At 41.3% G+C, this 14,192-nt stretch overlaps 2 protein-coding genes across 6 annotated transcripts in view; one reads left to right on the top strand and one right to left on the bottom strand.

The window, feature by feature from the left end:
• The first annotated feature begins 2,042 nt into the window (after positions 1-2,042).
• Positions 2,043-13,903, top strand: LOC120105705 (transcription and mRNA export factor ENY2). 5 transcript variants are annotated; one of them, XM_039118403.1, is made up of 6 exons: positions 2,046-2,206; positions 2,305-2,392; positions 2,633-2,727; positions 6,571-6,647; positions 8,928-9,030; positions 9,523-13,903. In XM_039118403.1, coding segments are annotated over exons 1-5 (336 nt in total). In that variant the 5' UTR covers positions 2,046-2,204; the 3' UTR covers positions 9,002-9,030; positions 9,523-13,903. The 5 variants fall into 5 exon arrangements, with proteins under 5 accessions (XP_038974332.1, XP_038974333.1, XP_038974331.1 ...); XM_039118402.1 differs by lacking the exon at positions 9,523-13,903 and adding an exon at positions 9,214-9,514; XM_039118404.1 differs by lacking the exon at positions 9,523-13,903 and having other exon boundaries at positions 2,043-2,206; positions 8,792-9,408.
• Positions 13,714-14,192, bottom strand: part of LOC103716149 (uridine kinase-like protein 1, chloroplastic) — a 16,792-nt gene continuing 16,313 nt past the window's right edge. Inside the window, exon 14 of the mRNA XM_008804036.4 lies at positions 13,714-14,148. Within this exon, the coding sequence (XP_008802258.1) occupies positions 14,002-14,148 (147 nt within the window). The 3' untranslated portion in view covers positions 13,714-14,001. The remainder of the gene's footprint in view (positions 14,149-14,192) is intronic.

The following is a 14,192-nucleotide window of genomic DNA, read 5'->3' as shown; positions in this document are numbered from 1 at the left end:
CAGACATGCGGCTGGGTACTTTCTGGAGCCAAAGAGCCTATAAAGTTTGCTAATGAGGGCAAAGTATGGGGAGGGGATGACAGGGTCTTCCTTTCGCACTGGACGTCGGTGTTCCTTTATTTAGAAAAAGATCTGTGCTCAGGCTCGATAGTGATGCTGATGATCAGATGGGCTATTAGAGACGGTCAGGATATTGACGCCTTGGAGGATAGCTGGGTGTTAGAGCAACCTCTCGGACGATGGCCCACTATGTTTGACCTGAATCGCTTGGCAGGAAGGAGGGTATGTGATCTCTTTGATATTTTGCTCTCTTTCTCTCTCTCTCTCTCTCTCTCTATCTATCTATCTTTCTTTCTTAAAAAAAAATAGGAATGCAATTTATGACGCAGACTGCCAATAGCCCAGAACCTAATTGATGTGGCATCAATTAAAACGGGTCGATTTAGTTTGTCCCAGTTATTAATGGAATGAATTAAAGTTTAGAGTCCTAGCCCTCTTATCCATTTTAACTTGTTTAATAATTAAACTGGATCGGCATAATTAGAAACCAATTGTTGAAGGTAGTAGGACGGGGTGGCATTCATTTAATTCCATGGGAGACCATTTGCAAACCAAAATGTCAAGAGAGACTTGGAATATATGATCTTCACCTAAGATGATGCCATATATTTTTTATAAAAGAATTTTCAGCCGACATATGACAACCAAGAAAGCCCAACAAAAGCCAACCACTACTGAATCACAATGTTGCCAACCTCTGAAACCCTCCAGTTGCAGCCGTTGGGGCTATATCTGTTTTTCAGTCTCAACTTCCCAAAGGTTTTCGATCTTCCATCACCAGGTTAGCTGCAAACTTGATCTTCATCCAAATGCACAGTGGGCCAAAGTTCTTTCTGCACAGTACAAGTTTACAGGTTGTTGGGAGAATTACAATCCTAGAAGGAGGTCATCATGTATTTGGCGACAAACTGCTAATGCTGCATGGGTGGTGGTGCGACATGCGTTTAGATGGTATATTGGCAATGGACAAAGGGTTTATATGGCAATGCCCCGACTGTCTAGGTCGTTCTGAATAAGGTGAACTAAACTAATCAAGATGAGCTATGATTTAAATGGCTCAATAAAGATTAATGACAGCCAATTTCAGGGGTACTTGACAAGGCTGAGCTACTGGATTGGTATGCCACTCAGGTATCAAGACGGTACAAGGCCTCCACCTTGGGTCAACTTGGATTTGAGCAAAGAGAGTCATCACTTTAAATTAAGATCCCTGGCCTTGCTTAGAGAAAGAAAGAGATACACGATTTAAAGCTAGTTGAGCTTTTAGGCTTGATCCACTTAGTTTAGGTCCAATCAGGGGCTTGACCTATTATGGTTTAACCAACATAGAAAAAGAGAGATTTGGCCTGGGTTTGCTTAGGGCTTTGGGTTTCGTCTGTTGGTGACTTGGATTAATCAATGTACCTGCTCCATGAGTTAAATAGGGAAGAAAAGGAAGGTTTTCTTTTTTCTTTAATTGATTACAAATAGGAGACAAATGGGAAGAAAAATAAAAGAAATAATAAGAAGAAGAACAGAGGGAAGGAAGGGACGGAAGAGGAGTAAAAGAGGTTGGGAGTAGAGCTGATCATGGGCTTGCGGACTTCAGTCCAGAATGGTCCCTGTAGGCCCGTTCTCATAATATTATAATAAAAAAAAGTATGCTATGATGTCTGGTTGAAAAAAATAAAAAATTTAGGATTATAGTATTTCTCCTCCTAATTTTAAAAGAGTAGTCAAAAGGCCCATAAACCTTTTGTCCTCCACGGCCTAAAAGGACACGTTGTCGCGCGTCAGAGCGAGTGCACCGCGGGATGCTCTCGCTCGGGTGCATAAAGGCCCCTCCTAACGTCATTCTCTTTTGCTACGTGGCACAGAATCGTGTTTGCTCCTACCTAGTGGATCCGCGTCACACGTCGACTTCATGATTTGCGTTACACTAAACATACGATCAAAATTGATTAGGCTTCTCGATTTTTCGATTGCTTTCCTCTTAAACTTCTCCGCGGTTCAGTATACCAAACCCTTCTTCCTTCCGAGGCGGACACCGATGGAGATTATGGAGACAGGAGTGTCGAACCTCAACGAAGTATTCCTTCTTTGAGTCAGGAGAGAAATAGATAGAGAGAGAGAGAGAGAGAGGGAGGATAAGGGTTAGAGAAGAGATGTAAGCAATCTGTTCTCTCTCTCGTTTTCTTGATTTTTAGCTTAAAATTGCGATCTTTTTTCTCTATGTTTGATCTGTTTTTCTCTCCTAATAATCAGGAGGTCTTCGATCAATCGTCCCCCGACGCCGGACGCCAATGAAGAACCCGAGAAGGAACCCACCCTTCAAGAAATCATCAACATCAAGGTATGATGACTTCTCTTCTCTTGCCTTAATTCTCTTCAAAACCCCTTCAGATGGAATGAGAGGGGAGGTTGAGATTCCAGGGGCTTGGGTGATCGGAAAATTTGTTCTTATGTCCAAAGTTAGGGTTTTGTACGATAGGGGTTTGGGGGGCGGGGTGGCGTGGGGAGGAAGAAATGAGGGGAATTGGGTACACAGGGGCTCCTTTTGCAGTTGTTAATGAAGTGGATTTTGGTTTTAAAGTTGATCGAGAGTGGGGAGAAGGAGAAATTGATGGAGCTTTTGAGAGAGCGTCTCATAGAGTGCGGCTGGAGGGACGAAATGAAAGCTATTTGCAGGTTTGGATCCCTTCGGCTTAATTTTATCTTGATATGAACTTCACTCAAAAGATTTGCTTATTCTATTCATGCAATATGGTTTTATTTTGCATAATCTGCTAGCTCTTATCTGCCCATGCTTGGTAGGAGCCTTTATGCTTCATACCCGCTTTTTCTTGTGGTGAGAAATTCAGCCATTCTATTGTTATGATTATTATTATTCTTTGCATTGTTCTTTTTCTTCTCCAATCGCTTCTTGCAAGCATTTGTCATGTGAAAGAGAGGAGTGTGAACAAGCCAAGCTGGTGCAAGCTATGGCCAGCTTGTGCTTGACTCTTAATAGCAGGAATCTTCCAATTAGGATGGTGCATCATTTTCCAAATCCCCTCAAAAACTCATCCTTAGACACATTTCCTAAACATTTCATTTCTTTTTCAATAAGAACCACTTCCTCGGACCTGTGCTCTTGCACCCACACCCATGACCGCTTTTGGTAACTAAAGGCTTGACTCGATACTCAACAACCTTGGCTTATGCTAAGCTCATGTTTGTGATGATCTTAGGTAACTTAGCTTAAGCTTGATTTATGTAAGGTCAATATAACTTACACTTGGCTTTTTTAGCTTGGCTAAGATTAAGATCAGGAGAAAGGGGATTTGTGGTGATGGACTAGGTGATTTCTGCTTGATAATCAATTCTAAGGAGGGAGCACATTGACCTCTTAGGTCTCAATCAGCAAAGCCCAATCATAGAGGTCATTTCTCTCTCTCTTTTCTTTGGACTAACAAGGGAGAAGGTTTGAAGACACTTAGGAGTAGAAGTGGCAGTGCAGATTGCCAAGTCTCCTTTATCATCGACAATGGAGGAGAAAGGTCTGCAGCTCTAATTGATGGAGGGAGAGATGAATTGGGGGCAGTTTTCTCTATCCCTTTCCCTCCATTGGACTTACAAGCTAGGGTTTGAAGACAATTAGGAGTATTAGTGGCGGTGGAGATCATTGGTTCTCCTTCACTATTGAGGTGGAGGTGGAAGTTCAAGAGCTCCGATTGATGGAGAGAGAGAAAGAGGAATTGAGGGCAATCCATTGAGTGATACAGGGGTTGGAGGATTTGTTATGGAATGTTTTAGGCTAAATTGGTCTTACTTTACTTCATGATCGAGAAACAAAAGAAGACTTCCATATCCAAGCTTAGCTTAGATGTAGATCACTTCTTTTTGGATGTGAAGCGATGTCAAACCAAAATACCTAACAGGCATAAGCATTAGCTCTCCCTAAAAAGAAGGTGATCTATCCGTACCTTCCAGTATGGCTACTTTGTTACAACTTCAATCACTAGCCCCACCTTTGATATCCCTCTCCTTTCAGTTAAGGTAATGATTTTAGGCATGGCCAACGATAATGTGACAAATGGTGTGTACAAGACTCGAAAATGCACCGTATGGTTGACTGGCGACTACTAGCAATTCTATTTTCAAACAAGATGAAAGTCTTTTTGTGCCAAATGAGATATTTCCAGATGCAGGATGTTGAAGGGGTTGGGTTGGTCAATCCATTTTAGCCATTGAAGAGGTGCTTAGCTGCCAAAGATGAGGAATACAAATAGCTTTTTCTTTTCCTTCTGAGATCTCCATAGCCACTTCATAAGAAGGGTTGGCTTGGTTGAAGTCCACCTCCGTTGTTAGGGAATTGAAAAAAAATCAAGACAAATATATTTATAAATGTACATATAAATAAATAAATAAAAATATATTTTAAATGGACTTTTGACTGACTGTTAGATATAACATCAAGCTCTATATTTAGCTGTTAGCCTTGGTAACATTGAGATCTTAACTATTGGATTCTAATTCAAGTGTTGAAATAATTTAAACATTTATGGTTTCAAATACGCTCCTTTTTAACTAATAGTACAAAATTTAATTACAAGCATTTTTATGTTAATAAATAGAACTTAAATTGCCATATGGAATTATAAGTATATGAATTTTATGATTTTTTATAAGCTTGGCTCTTATTGACCGAGCAAGCTCATATTGAGCTAAATTCATAAGCCAAACAGAAGTTGCTTATGAATGGTTCTCTCTCTAGGCATCCTTAGTGACATTTGTATGGATCTAGTTGATGACTGTTATATTGTGAAACTAATGAAGATGAATGATTATTATTATGTCCTTGATATCATTAGTTCGCTAAAAGTAATTTTGACTCTTGTTTGGGGATAGTTTTATTTTGACAATCATAAACCTACTATAGTTTTGCTATAGCAGCTACTTCACTTTTGGGTTATAGCGGGCACTGGGCACTGTGCCAAACTGGGTTTATATGGGTAAGCTAGCATGATGGGAAAGTTTGCCAATAAAAGGAATTTGGTGAGATCAACAAAAACTCACTTTGCTACATTCTAAGCTTGCAAAGTGTGATGAGCAAGAGAAAGGAGCTAGTGATTGGGAGAATTCTAAATGGTGCAACAAAGATCAAGGAAGGAAGATCCAAGGCATAGTTTTAAACTCTAAAATTTGGAATAATGTGGCATTTGCTATGGATTTGTAGGAGCCCTTGGTAGAAGTGCTTAGGGGTGACTAAGGGCTATATATGGGTGATTTGATGAATGCTAAGAGGGAGATAGCCTTATATTTGAATGAAGATGAGAAGTATCTTCCAATCTGGGCAATTATTGATTCAAGATGAGATGCAAAACTTAAAGGCTCATTGCATAGGGAAGGTGACCTCATGAACCCCTACTTCTTCCATGCCAATTAGAATAAAATTGAAATGATGGGCGATTCATGAATGGGCTGATTGAGTGCATTTTGAAACTCTATCCTAACAATCAAAATTTGCAATATGAAATTTCAAGGGAGATTCCCTTATACACAAGAGCTATTGGATCATTTGGAAGGGAGATGGCCATTAGACAAAGGTCTTGGCCCAAGTTTGCTAATGCATTAATTGTTAATGATATGTTTTTGGGTCATCTGATATGAATAATCTGTTGAGAATAATGCATGTTTTAATCATTGAATGGAATATATTAAGTATAACTTATTATGTTAATAACATATGATGTTAGGTTGGTGATGTTTTATGGATTTGTGATTTTCTTTTTCAATTGTTTTGAATGATGTTGATCAAAGTATTAATTTTTGATACTTAGAAAAACTATTGTATGCTTTAATGACCCGCTTTGGGTCCATAGCACCTGCTATCTGCTATGCATTATGAAACACTCTGGCTGCTATGTGCCTCCTATCTACATTTTAATATTATTATGAAGCCTTTATTGGAATTCTTTCTTTGAGGATGAGAACCTTATAACAATGGATGTTGAAGGATTTACAACCCAAATAGGTCAAACAGTGCATGTTGCACAGAACAGACATGATTAAGCTATAACTGTGTTAGGTCATGGGCCAGTTTGTGGTTTTGCTGCCTTAACAGCACACATTGATTTAGCAACTTGGTTTCCGTACACAAAAAACATTGCACAATAAGCAAAAGAATAAACAAAAAAGCTTTTGCTAAAAAAAATCAGAGTGCATTAGAGGCATTTGTCCTCTCTTGCCTTCATTTTATTTACTATGTCAATCATCAGGTCAATTGGTTCATCAGCATGGCTTTCTATTATTGAGTTTACTGAAGCCCCTTGCACCAAAGAATGGGAGCATAGCTTTCTAGTTCACATTTGTGAATGCCCTCTCATTTGCACAAGCTAATCTGAACTCTTGCTTCTGTTTTTACTGGTTTTGTTTCTGCATTCGGACATTCTACTATTGGGAACAACTAGATTCATTAAACTAAGTCTTTGTTCAACCACATGGCATTTACTTTTATTTTATATAACTAAGAGTACTTTTTCCCCTTAGGGCTTATGCTAGGAAGAAAGGAAGAAATAATGTCACAGTGGATGATCTTATCCATGTTGTCACTCCAAAAGGAAGAGGTAAGCCTTTTTAATGATAATTCTCCATGTGTGTACATCTACTTAATCTCATTTTCATTGCCTTGTGTGTGAAAGTTATTATCATTACTAGGAATAGCAACACCATTTGCGACGTGTTTGTTCTAGAATATTTCAATTACGCATGCTGACAGGGTTTTCATTTTATACGACTCCATGCTGTTTTTCACTAAAGAAAAAGCTCTTGTTGTATGGCTCGAGTGTTGTGAATATGTAAACATTATTCTTGTTTACTTAAGTAGCAAGATCCTTATGTTCTTTGCAAGGTTTATTTGCTTATTGCACTCTAAGTTCAGTCTCCTCTCTATATCCTTGTTGAACGTGATTTTTCTCACATTGCTTTGCTAGTGTAAGGCAGGGTGAACACATTCTTTGAGGAACACTGACTCTCATTCTATATATTATGAATATTTTGAGTTGTGGGTGTTTTTGTATCTATCATATTTATAGAGAATCTAATGAGGCTAGTAATTGGGCAGCCGAGTTTGGGAGGGAGCATGATTTAAATGTGGTGCCCCCCCCCCCCCCCCCCCCCCCCCCCCAAAAAAACACACACACACACACACACACACTCTTACATCATGCGCTTGTGGACCCCTTTTTGGATATATTATATTTTGACCTTTCAGCGGCATGTATTGAAAGGAGTTTGGCAGTTTTTTGTGCTGTCTGATCAAAAAGGACATAGAAAAAAAGCTTGTGATTTCCTCACCCATGTCTAGGTTGGTAACGTATATCCCTTCTTCTGACCACCACCTACTCCCCCTCTTCACCCACGTCCAATCTGATAATGTATATCCTTGTTCTCTTCTTTCCTTTGTAAATCCATCACATTTCCTTTGGAGAAATGAAGAGGTAGGGGAGGGCGGTGTGATGGGGTGGGTGGTAGCAGGGAGGTATTGGGTGGATACATGGAAAAAGGAAGAGGTGGGGAGGATTTGTTACAATGGAAGGTGGGGGAGAAGATGGAGAGCACATGGGTGAAGATTTGGGGGAGGGGGAGGGGGAGGGGGAGAGGGAGTTGGTAGCCAATGTGTCATGATATTTGCACAAGCTCCATGACACCTCACCTTCCAACTTTAGTAGGGTATTCTTTGTCAACTTTCCTGGGCAACAACCAGGCTATTTGTTCTGTAGGAACTAAATTGTCACTCCATATATACGTATCTCTCTCTCTGTGTGTGACTGTTTTGGGGTTTAGGGTTTATAGTGTGATTGAGTTGTTGGAAAATTACGAAAACTGTCCCTTACCTGCCAACTTTATAAGGGTACTCTGTCGTTTTTCCTGTACATGCATGTATGTATGCATATATGTATGTTCTGTGGAATTTATTCCCATCGGTGCACTGTCAGTTTCTTATTTCCTCAGGTATTGCTAATATTATTTATATATTCAGTAATTACCTGACATAAACTTACACTGCAAACACATGCAAGTGCTCTTTTTTTCATTATAGTTGTGGAAGGTGTGGTATAAACCCTCGTCAACTTCAGTTACAGCAAACTCTTGAATTTTTTTCACAATATAATTATTTCTCAGAGAAATATGTTAATTAGAATATGTTTCGGGGATTATGGAAAGTTTTTACAACCGCCTGTCAAAGTGGACACAAATTCTGATGAAGTTTGTTTCTATAATGAATCCCCAGTAATTTTACTACTAACTGCTCCTACTATTATCTTCACTACTGGTTCCTATTTAACTATATTACTGCTCTTTGCATCAGTTAAAGTGAAATCCAGTTTGTGTTAGATTCTATAGTTGGTATTTTCAGGTATTTGTGGAGATGAATAAGTATGCCACCATATTATTTCAAGCTGCAAATCAGTGGTAATAAATGGGAAGAAATGTTGTTATTTCTCATCCTGAGGAGTAGGAAAAAAAATCAAACAAGGGCGTCCAAAAATAGTAAATGCATGATCAGCCAGTGACGGTTATGATCAAATTTTTTTTTTATAAGAGAGTAGATTGGGTTTAGGCACAGAACTATTGGGATATGTTTTTCTCTTCGACATTAAACTCCTACATGCTGCAGTAATAGTTGTCTAAATTGTATTCATTGAACTAATGTTGCTGTATGTGCATATATATTCTTTTTATCTGTGATGCAATTTTATTTTATCAGGAACATGGATTGCTTTTCTGGTGCTCTCTTAAGTTAGCAGGAAGAGAAACTGCATTATTTCTTTTGGCCAATCAAGAGCATTGTCTACTGTTTTCACTGATTCGATTATACATCATTTTTATCTGCAATAATGCAGCATCAGTCCCCGATTCGGTGAAGGCTGAGCTGTTGCAGCGCATTCGGTCCTTTCTCACATCAGCTGCAATTTGATACTTGTTAAACAGTGAAAAGGGATCAAGGTACTACTCTGTTTTTCGTTAGTTAGTGATTGCATATTTATGTAAATTCTGATACTAAACTAAGAGTTACAATCAGTTAAGACCGAGTACTGTTGTCCAGTGATTGCCATATTAGGATTGTCTCCAAATGTTGTCTTTATTTGTAGTCTCTTTGACTTTTTGACCTGGGGCATATCTTTACAGTTTGAACGCTCACGGAACAATTTTCAGAAAATATTGAAAGCGAGCCATAGCTGTAGATTCCTGAATTTGGGAATTGTGAAACACTGTTATTGATGTGCTTGGATAGACTTAGCAAGTGATGGACATGTGATTGTGCAATCATAAATATCTTACATGCTATTAAATCCAATATGGTCCAATGCATGTCTTCATTGATCCTCGTGTTTAAAGAAACAGTGAAGTGGTGCAGCATATTGATGTTAATTGCACCTGTAACCCAGCATTTAAGCTTTGTGCAAAGCAATGATGCTTTAGTGAACTACTGGCTAGGTGTTGTGGTTGCTTCAGCTTCCTTTGCAATCTCTCTTCATATTACTGTGATACTGCTTCCATAAACCTGGACCATGCTTGATGGCTGGCAATCCAATAATTTGAGGACCTGGCTTAAGCATCCGAGCTGGATGCGCACATCCTTCGTTTTTATGGTGACAGCTTGCATTTAAATTTCAGACAAGAGTTTGGTATGGTGAATCAAAATGTTGGAGGGAGCCCTTGTGTATGGCTTTGGGTCTTGGTCGCTGAGAATTAGAAGTTATGTACAGAACATTCTTTCGTATTGTTTGGCAATGGGAGGAAAGAACATGCAAAACAAGGGGATACTTTAGGATGACATCTTTCTTGCAGGTCTAAACTCTTAAAACTGTTTCTTCTTAATCTTTTTTAATAACAATATTCAGTGGTACCATTTATAATGGACAAACTGGCTCTGGTTTTCCATGTTAGAATTGGTTCTGGTTTTAAATGCGTCTGATAACCAAAATTCAAGTCTTGAGGATTTAGGGTACTCTGATTTTTCACCCAGAATGGATCTGAACTCCACTAGGTGCCTGTTTCGATGCCAAGCAGATCCTTGGAGTAATCCAATATATGGCAGGCACTGAGAACAGGTTATCGGTGGCAAACTTATGAGTCATGAAGAAAGATAAATACCATGAATGTGTTCAAAGGAATGTACAATCCCTATTCTTTGTGCGATCTTGTACCTCCAACATCTCATCTGTTAAATTTCTGTTCTTCATAGAACTTCCTATTATTTTGGAATTGTGCAATCTTGGAGCTCTCCCCTCTGATTGCACCTTTGCTGTTCCTAGATAATAGAGATTATATATCCTTTCTTTAAGGGCCTGGCTGGTTCCAGGAACAGATTATCCTTGGATAACTTATGACCTTAAATTACTGATCTAAGAGGGGGGAGGAAAGCAGTTCCGCAGGGGCCTTCAATGGACTGTACAATCCAAATAAGTGTGGTGCTTTTTTTTTTTTCTTCTTATTATCCTGGTGATTTTCCGTATCCTGATCGTCTTCTGTTCTTCAATTTCCTGAGGATCATTTGCTCTGATCGTTAACTACCATATATAGGAGAATCTCATGGATAGTTTTTACCTGCATCCAGACCAAGATTATTTGTTCCACGAACGCTCCCATGATTGAAATTTTCACTCATGGCAGCCTATATAAGGGAGATGCAATCCATTCCAGCAGCAAAACAGGCCCCTAAATATCTTTCATTTCGCGGCAAGCATTAACGCATGTAGCGTGTGAACTAATTGTAATAGTGAAAAGAATCTGTTTCCTCCATGGACGTTTCATTGTTCCGATTTCGGGACAAGCTAACAGGTAATTTATGGTGGTGATCGACGATGAGAGAACATTATGAGTAATCGCTGGTTTAGCTCACGTTAATGGCATCGGTCAATAGGCTCACAAAAGGCCATCAAGCGGTCTGCGGAAAGGACCCAACTCTTGGCATATCAAAACCGATTTACCCATGAAAAAGTGGAAACTTATTTGTCCTGAGCAGGACCTTTGTTGGGGGGCGCTCCATCTCCGACAACATGCTCATTGCTTAGAAATTTATGTCTGACCTCTAGAGAGTGCTAGGGCGCAAATGTTGGATGGGCATCAAACTTGATATGAAAAGAGCCTACGATAGGATGGGGTAGGACTTCGTGACTCACTACTTAGAGGGATTTGGCTTTCACCTATGGTCTAGAGCTGCCTTCTGATCCCGTCCTTTGTCTTGTTGGTAAATGGATCCCCCTTACAGTTCTTCGGGTCAGTGGTCGGTTTGAGGCAGGGTTGCCCCCTGTCACCTTTTTTATTCATTATATATGCAGATTCTTTGTCTAGAGCCCTTCAGCAGGCATCTGTGGCATAGGAGGTGAAGGCTTACAGTCTAGCGTGGATTCAGCTCAATTATCTCACCTGTTATTTGCTAATGATTGTTTGTTGTTGGCCCGTGCGACGAGGAGATCGGTCATGGCCATCTGCAAGATCTTGGGGGTGTACTGTGCGGTGTCTGGCCAGCAGGTCAATCTAGCGAAGTCAGCCATCAACTTCAGCCCGAAGACCAACCTAGGGACGAAGGCTTCTATCATGAGTATTCTAGAGATCGGCGAGCAGGAGGGGACCCTTAGGTACCTCAGGCAATCACTGGACGACGCCTGCGGAGGGGAGAGTGTACCACCGTAGAGGTAGGCATCAGGCACAGACTAGAGGGATGGCAAGCGGTCGCACTATCCATGATGGGTAAAGTCACTCTAGTACGGTAAGTTCTGAGCTCTATTCCCATTTACTTGTTGTCCAACACCTTGGTGCCCCTTGCAGTACTGCGATGCATTGAGAGATTGTTCATGAGCTTCATCTGGGGGAGGCGTGGGGATAGGGATGGTGTTTACCTACTGGCCTGGGAGACTCTGTCACCCGACCTGCAATGGAGGATTGGGAGTCCATTCTCTGATTGAGCGCCAGGTGGTTTTGGCGAACAAGCTGGTAGCCAGGTATTTTCTAGAGCTAGAGAGTCTCTGGGGTGCTGTGGTGAGGGCAAAGTATGGGGATTCAGCTGACCCATCAGTCATCCGCATCAGACAAGGCTGCTCATTCATATGGCAAGAGATCTACGCCACAGCCCGGATTGTGTCCCCGATGATCAGATGGGAGATTGGGGACGGACAGTCTATCGACATCCTGAAGGACAGGTGGTTATCCGAGGTTCCCCAATGGGGTTGGCCTACCCTGATTGATCATAGCTGGCTGGAGGGACGCAAAGTATGTGATCTTTTCACCCCGAGGGAGCGGAGATGGGATGAGGATCTTGTTAGGCGGGTGTTTGGGATGCAGCTCGCGGAGCAGGTCTTGTCTCTGTCAATTCCTATAGGTGAGACAGTGGACCGACGAGTATAGAGTATAACTAGGAGGTCGGTGGTGCGAGCTCGGGACTTATCTGGATTGGTCGGGAGGTCCTCAGCTCGGCAGATTGATGGGAGTTGGATCTGGAGGATGCACATCCATCCCTATGTAGCACTATTCCTTTGGAGGGTGGCCTAGAGGTGTCTGCCCACTAAAGGTGTATTGGCGAGGTGAGGAGTGAGGATCCTGTCGGCTTGCCCGGTCTGCCCGGAGATGGAGTCCATATACCGTGTTAATAAAGTGCCCGCGGCCCAGTCATATCCCAATCATGTCTGGGAGTGTGCTGTAGCTGATCCCGACTAGCGACAGAGGTGGATGTCAATCGAGGATCTGCTGCACTTCCTAGCGGCCTCCCTGCGGGGACCTAGTCTTTTGGAGAGGGGGACGCAGGCTACCTACGTAGCCAACCACTGTTGGCTGGATAGGAATATCCAGATCTTCGAGAGCGGCAGTGCTCCTCTGAGGGTGGTGGTGAACAAAGCTTTACTACAAGCGGCGGAGATTCTCGGCACTACTGCGGTATCACCTTCTTGGATGGCTGGAAAAATCTGGAGCCTCTATTCTGCTCTTGCAGTGTTCAAGATTGTGCTCGTCTTCTGGGTGCCCCCACCACCTGATTATCTCAAGGTGAATTTTGATGGCAGTATTAGTGACGGCAAAAGCTGAGGCGACGTGGGTTTCATCATCAAAGACTATGGGGCCAGACTGGTGGCGGCCGAAGGTCAGCGCATCTTCGACATAACTACTGTCTGTGCCGAGCTTAGAGCTGTTTAGAAGGACATTACCTTTACGAGGTGCATCCTAGATGCAGATTGTTTCTCCTCGAGAATGACTCGGCAATGGTGATTGAGTGAATCCGAAGTCGGAGAGGCATTGCGGAGGGAAGGCTACTGCGCTACGACATCCACAGACTCCTAAAGGAATGTAGCTCCTACATGGCCACACATGTCTACAAAAAGGCAAAGACACGAGGTTGCTTTCTTTGATGCTCACCACTCTGGTGGCTTTGTATAAGAAAATCAAGGCTCTCTATTGGAGCTCTTTAGTAAGCTATTGTTTTCTGATTTTATTGGCGGCATTCATATTGTTGCGTATGAGCTGCCGTTGTACCAAAAAAAAAAAAAAGGAAAAAAAAAACACCAGTTGGGGCCTTCATACAGCACCCCCCTCAACGGAATCAGCTACAGTCAAGGGGTGGGCTTTATGATTCAAGGGGACAATGAGACTCAACATTACATACAAAATGACATCTATTACACAATCTAAATTTTCTCGGTCAATCAAACAATATTATTAAATGCAAAATCTTTCCGATGATAAAATTAAGCGGTAGTGTGGTTCCTACAGCATCCACTGAAATATTTCACTCTCCAATTCCTCCTGTAAAAATGTAACGCTCTATAGTATAATATTCAAGCAACAGCAAACTAAATATTGCTTGTAACTGGCCCGCCTATAAAAATGAATCCTCAAATATGTTCTCTTTTGAGTATTAATCATGAGAGTCGATCACGATATAAAGCAGAAGAGATCATCCAATGATGCAACCCATAACCACCATCAAATGTCAGTTCCGAAGTAGCGGTCACCAAACTCGCCCAATCCTGGGATAACTCGGAACTCCTCGTTCAATGCAACATCAATCTCTGAAGTGACAATCTTCACATAAGGGAACCGTTTGCAGACACAATGAATCCCCTCAGGTGCCTGAATCAGCAAAAGAAAAATCAATCGATACAAATTTCAACTAA

Source organism: Phoenix dactylifera, unplaced genomic scaffold, assembly GCF_009389715.1.
Source record: "Phoenix dactylifera cultivar Barhee BC4 unplaced genomic scaffold, palm_55x_up_171113_PBpolish2nd_filt_p 000345F, whole genome shotgun sequence".
Classification (NCBI taxonomy): domain Eukaryota; kingdom Viridiplantae; phylum Streptophyta; class Magnoliopsida; order Arecales; family Arecaceae; genus Phoenix; species Phoenix dactylifera.
Note: the sequence above shows the minus strand (reverse complement) of the source record. Positions and strands in the feature narration are given on the sequence as shown.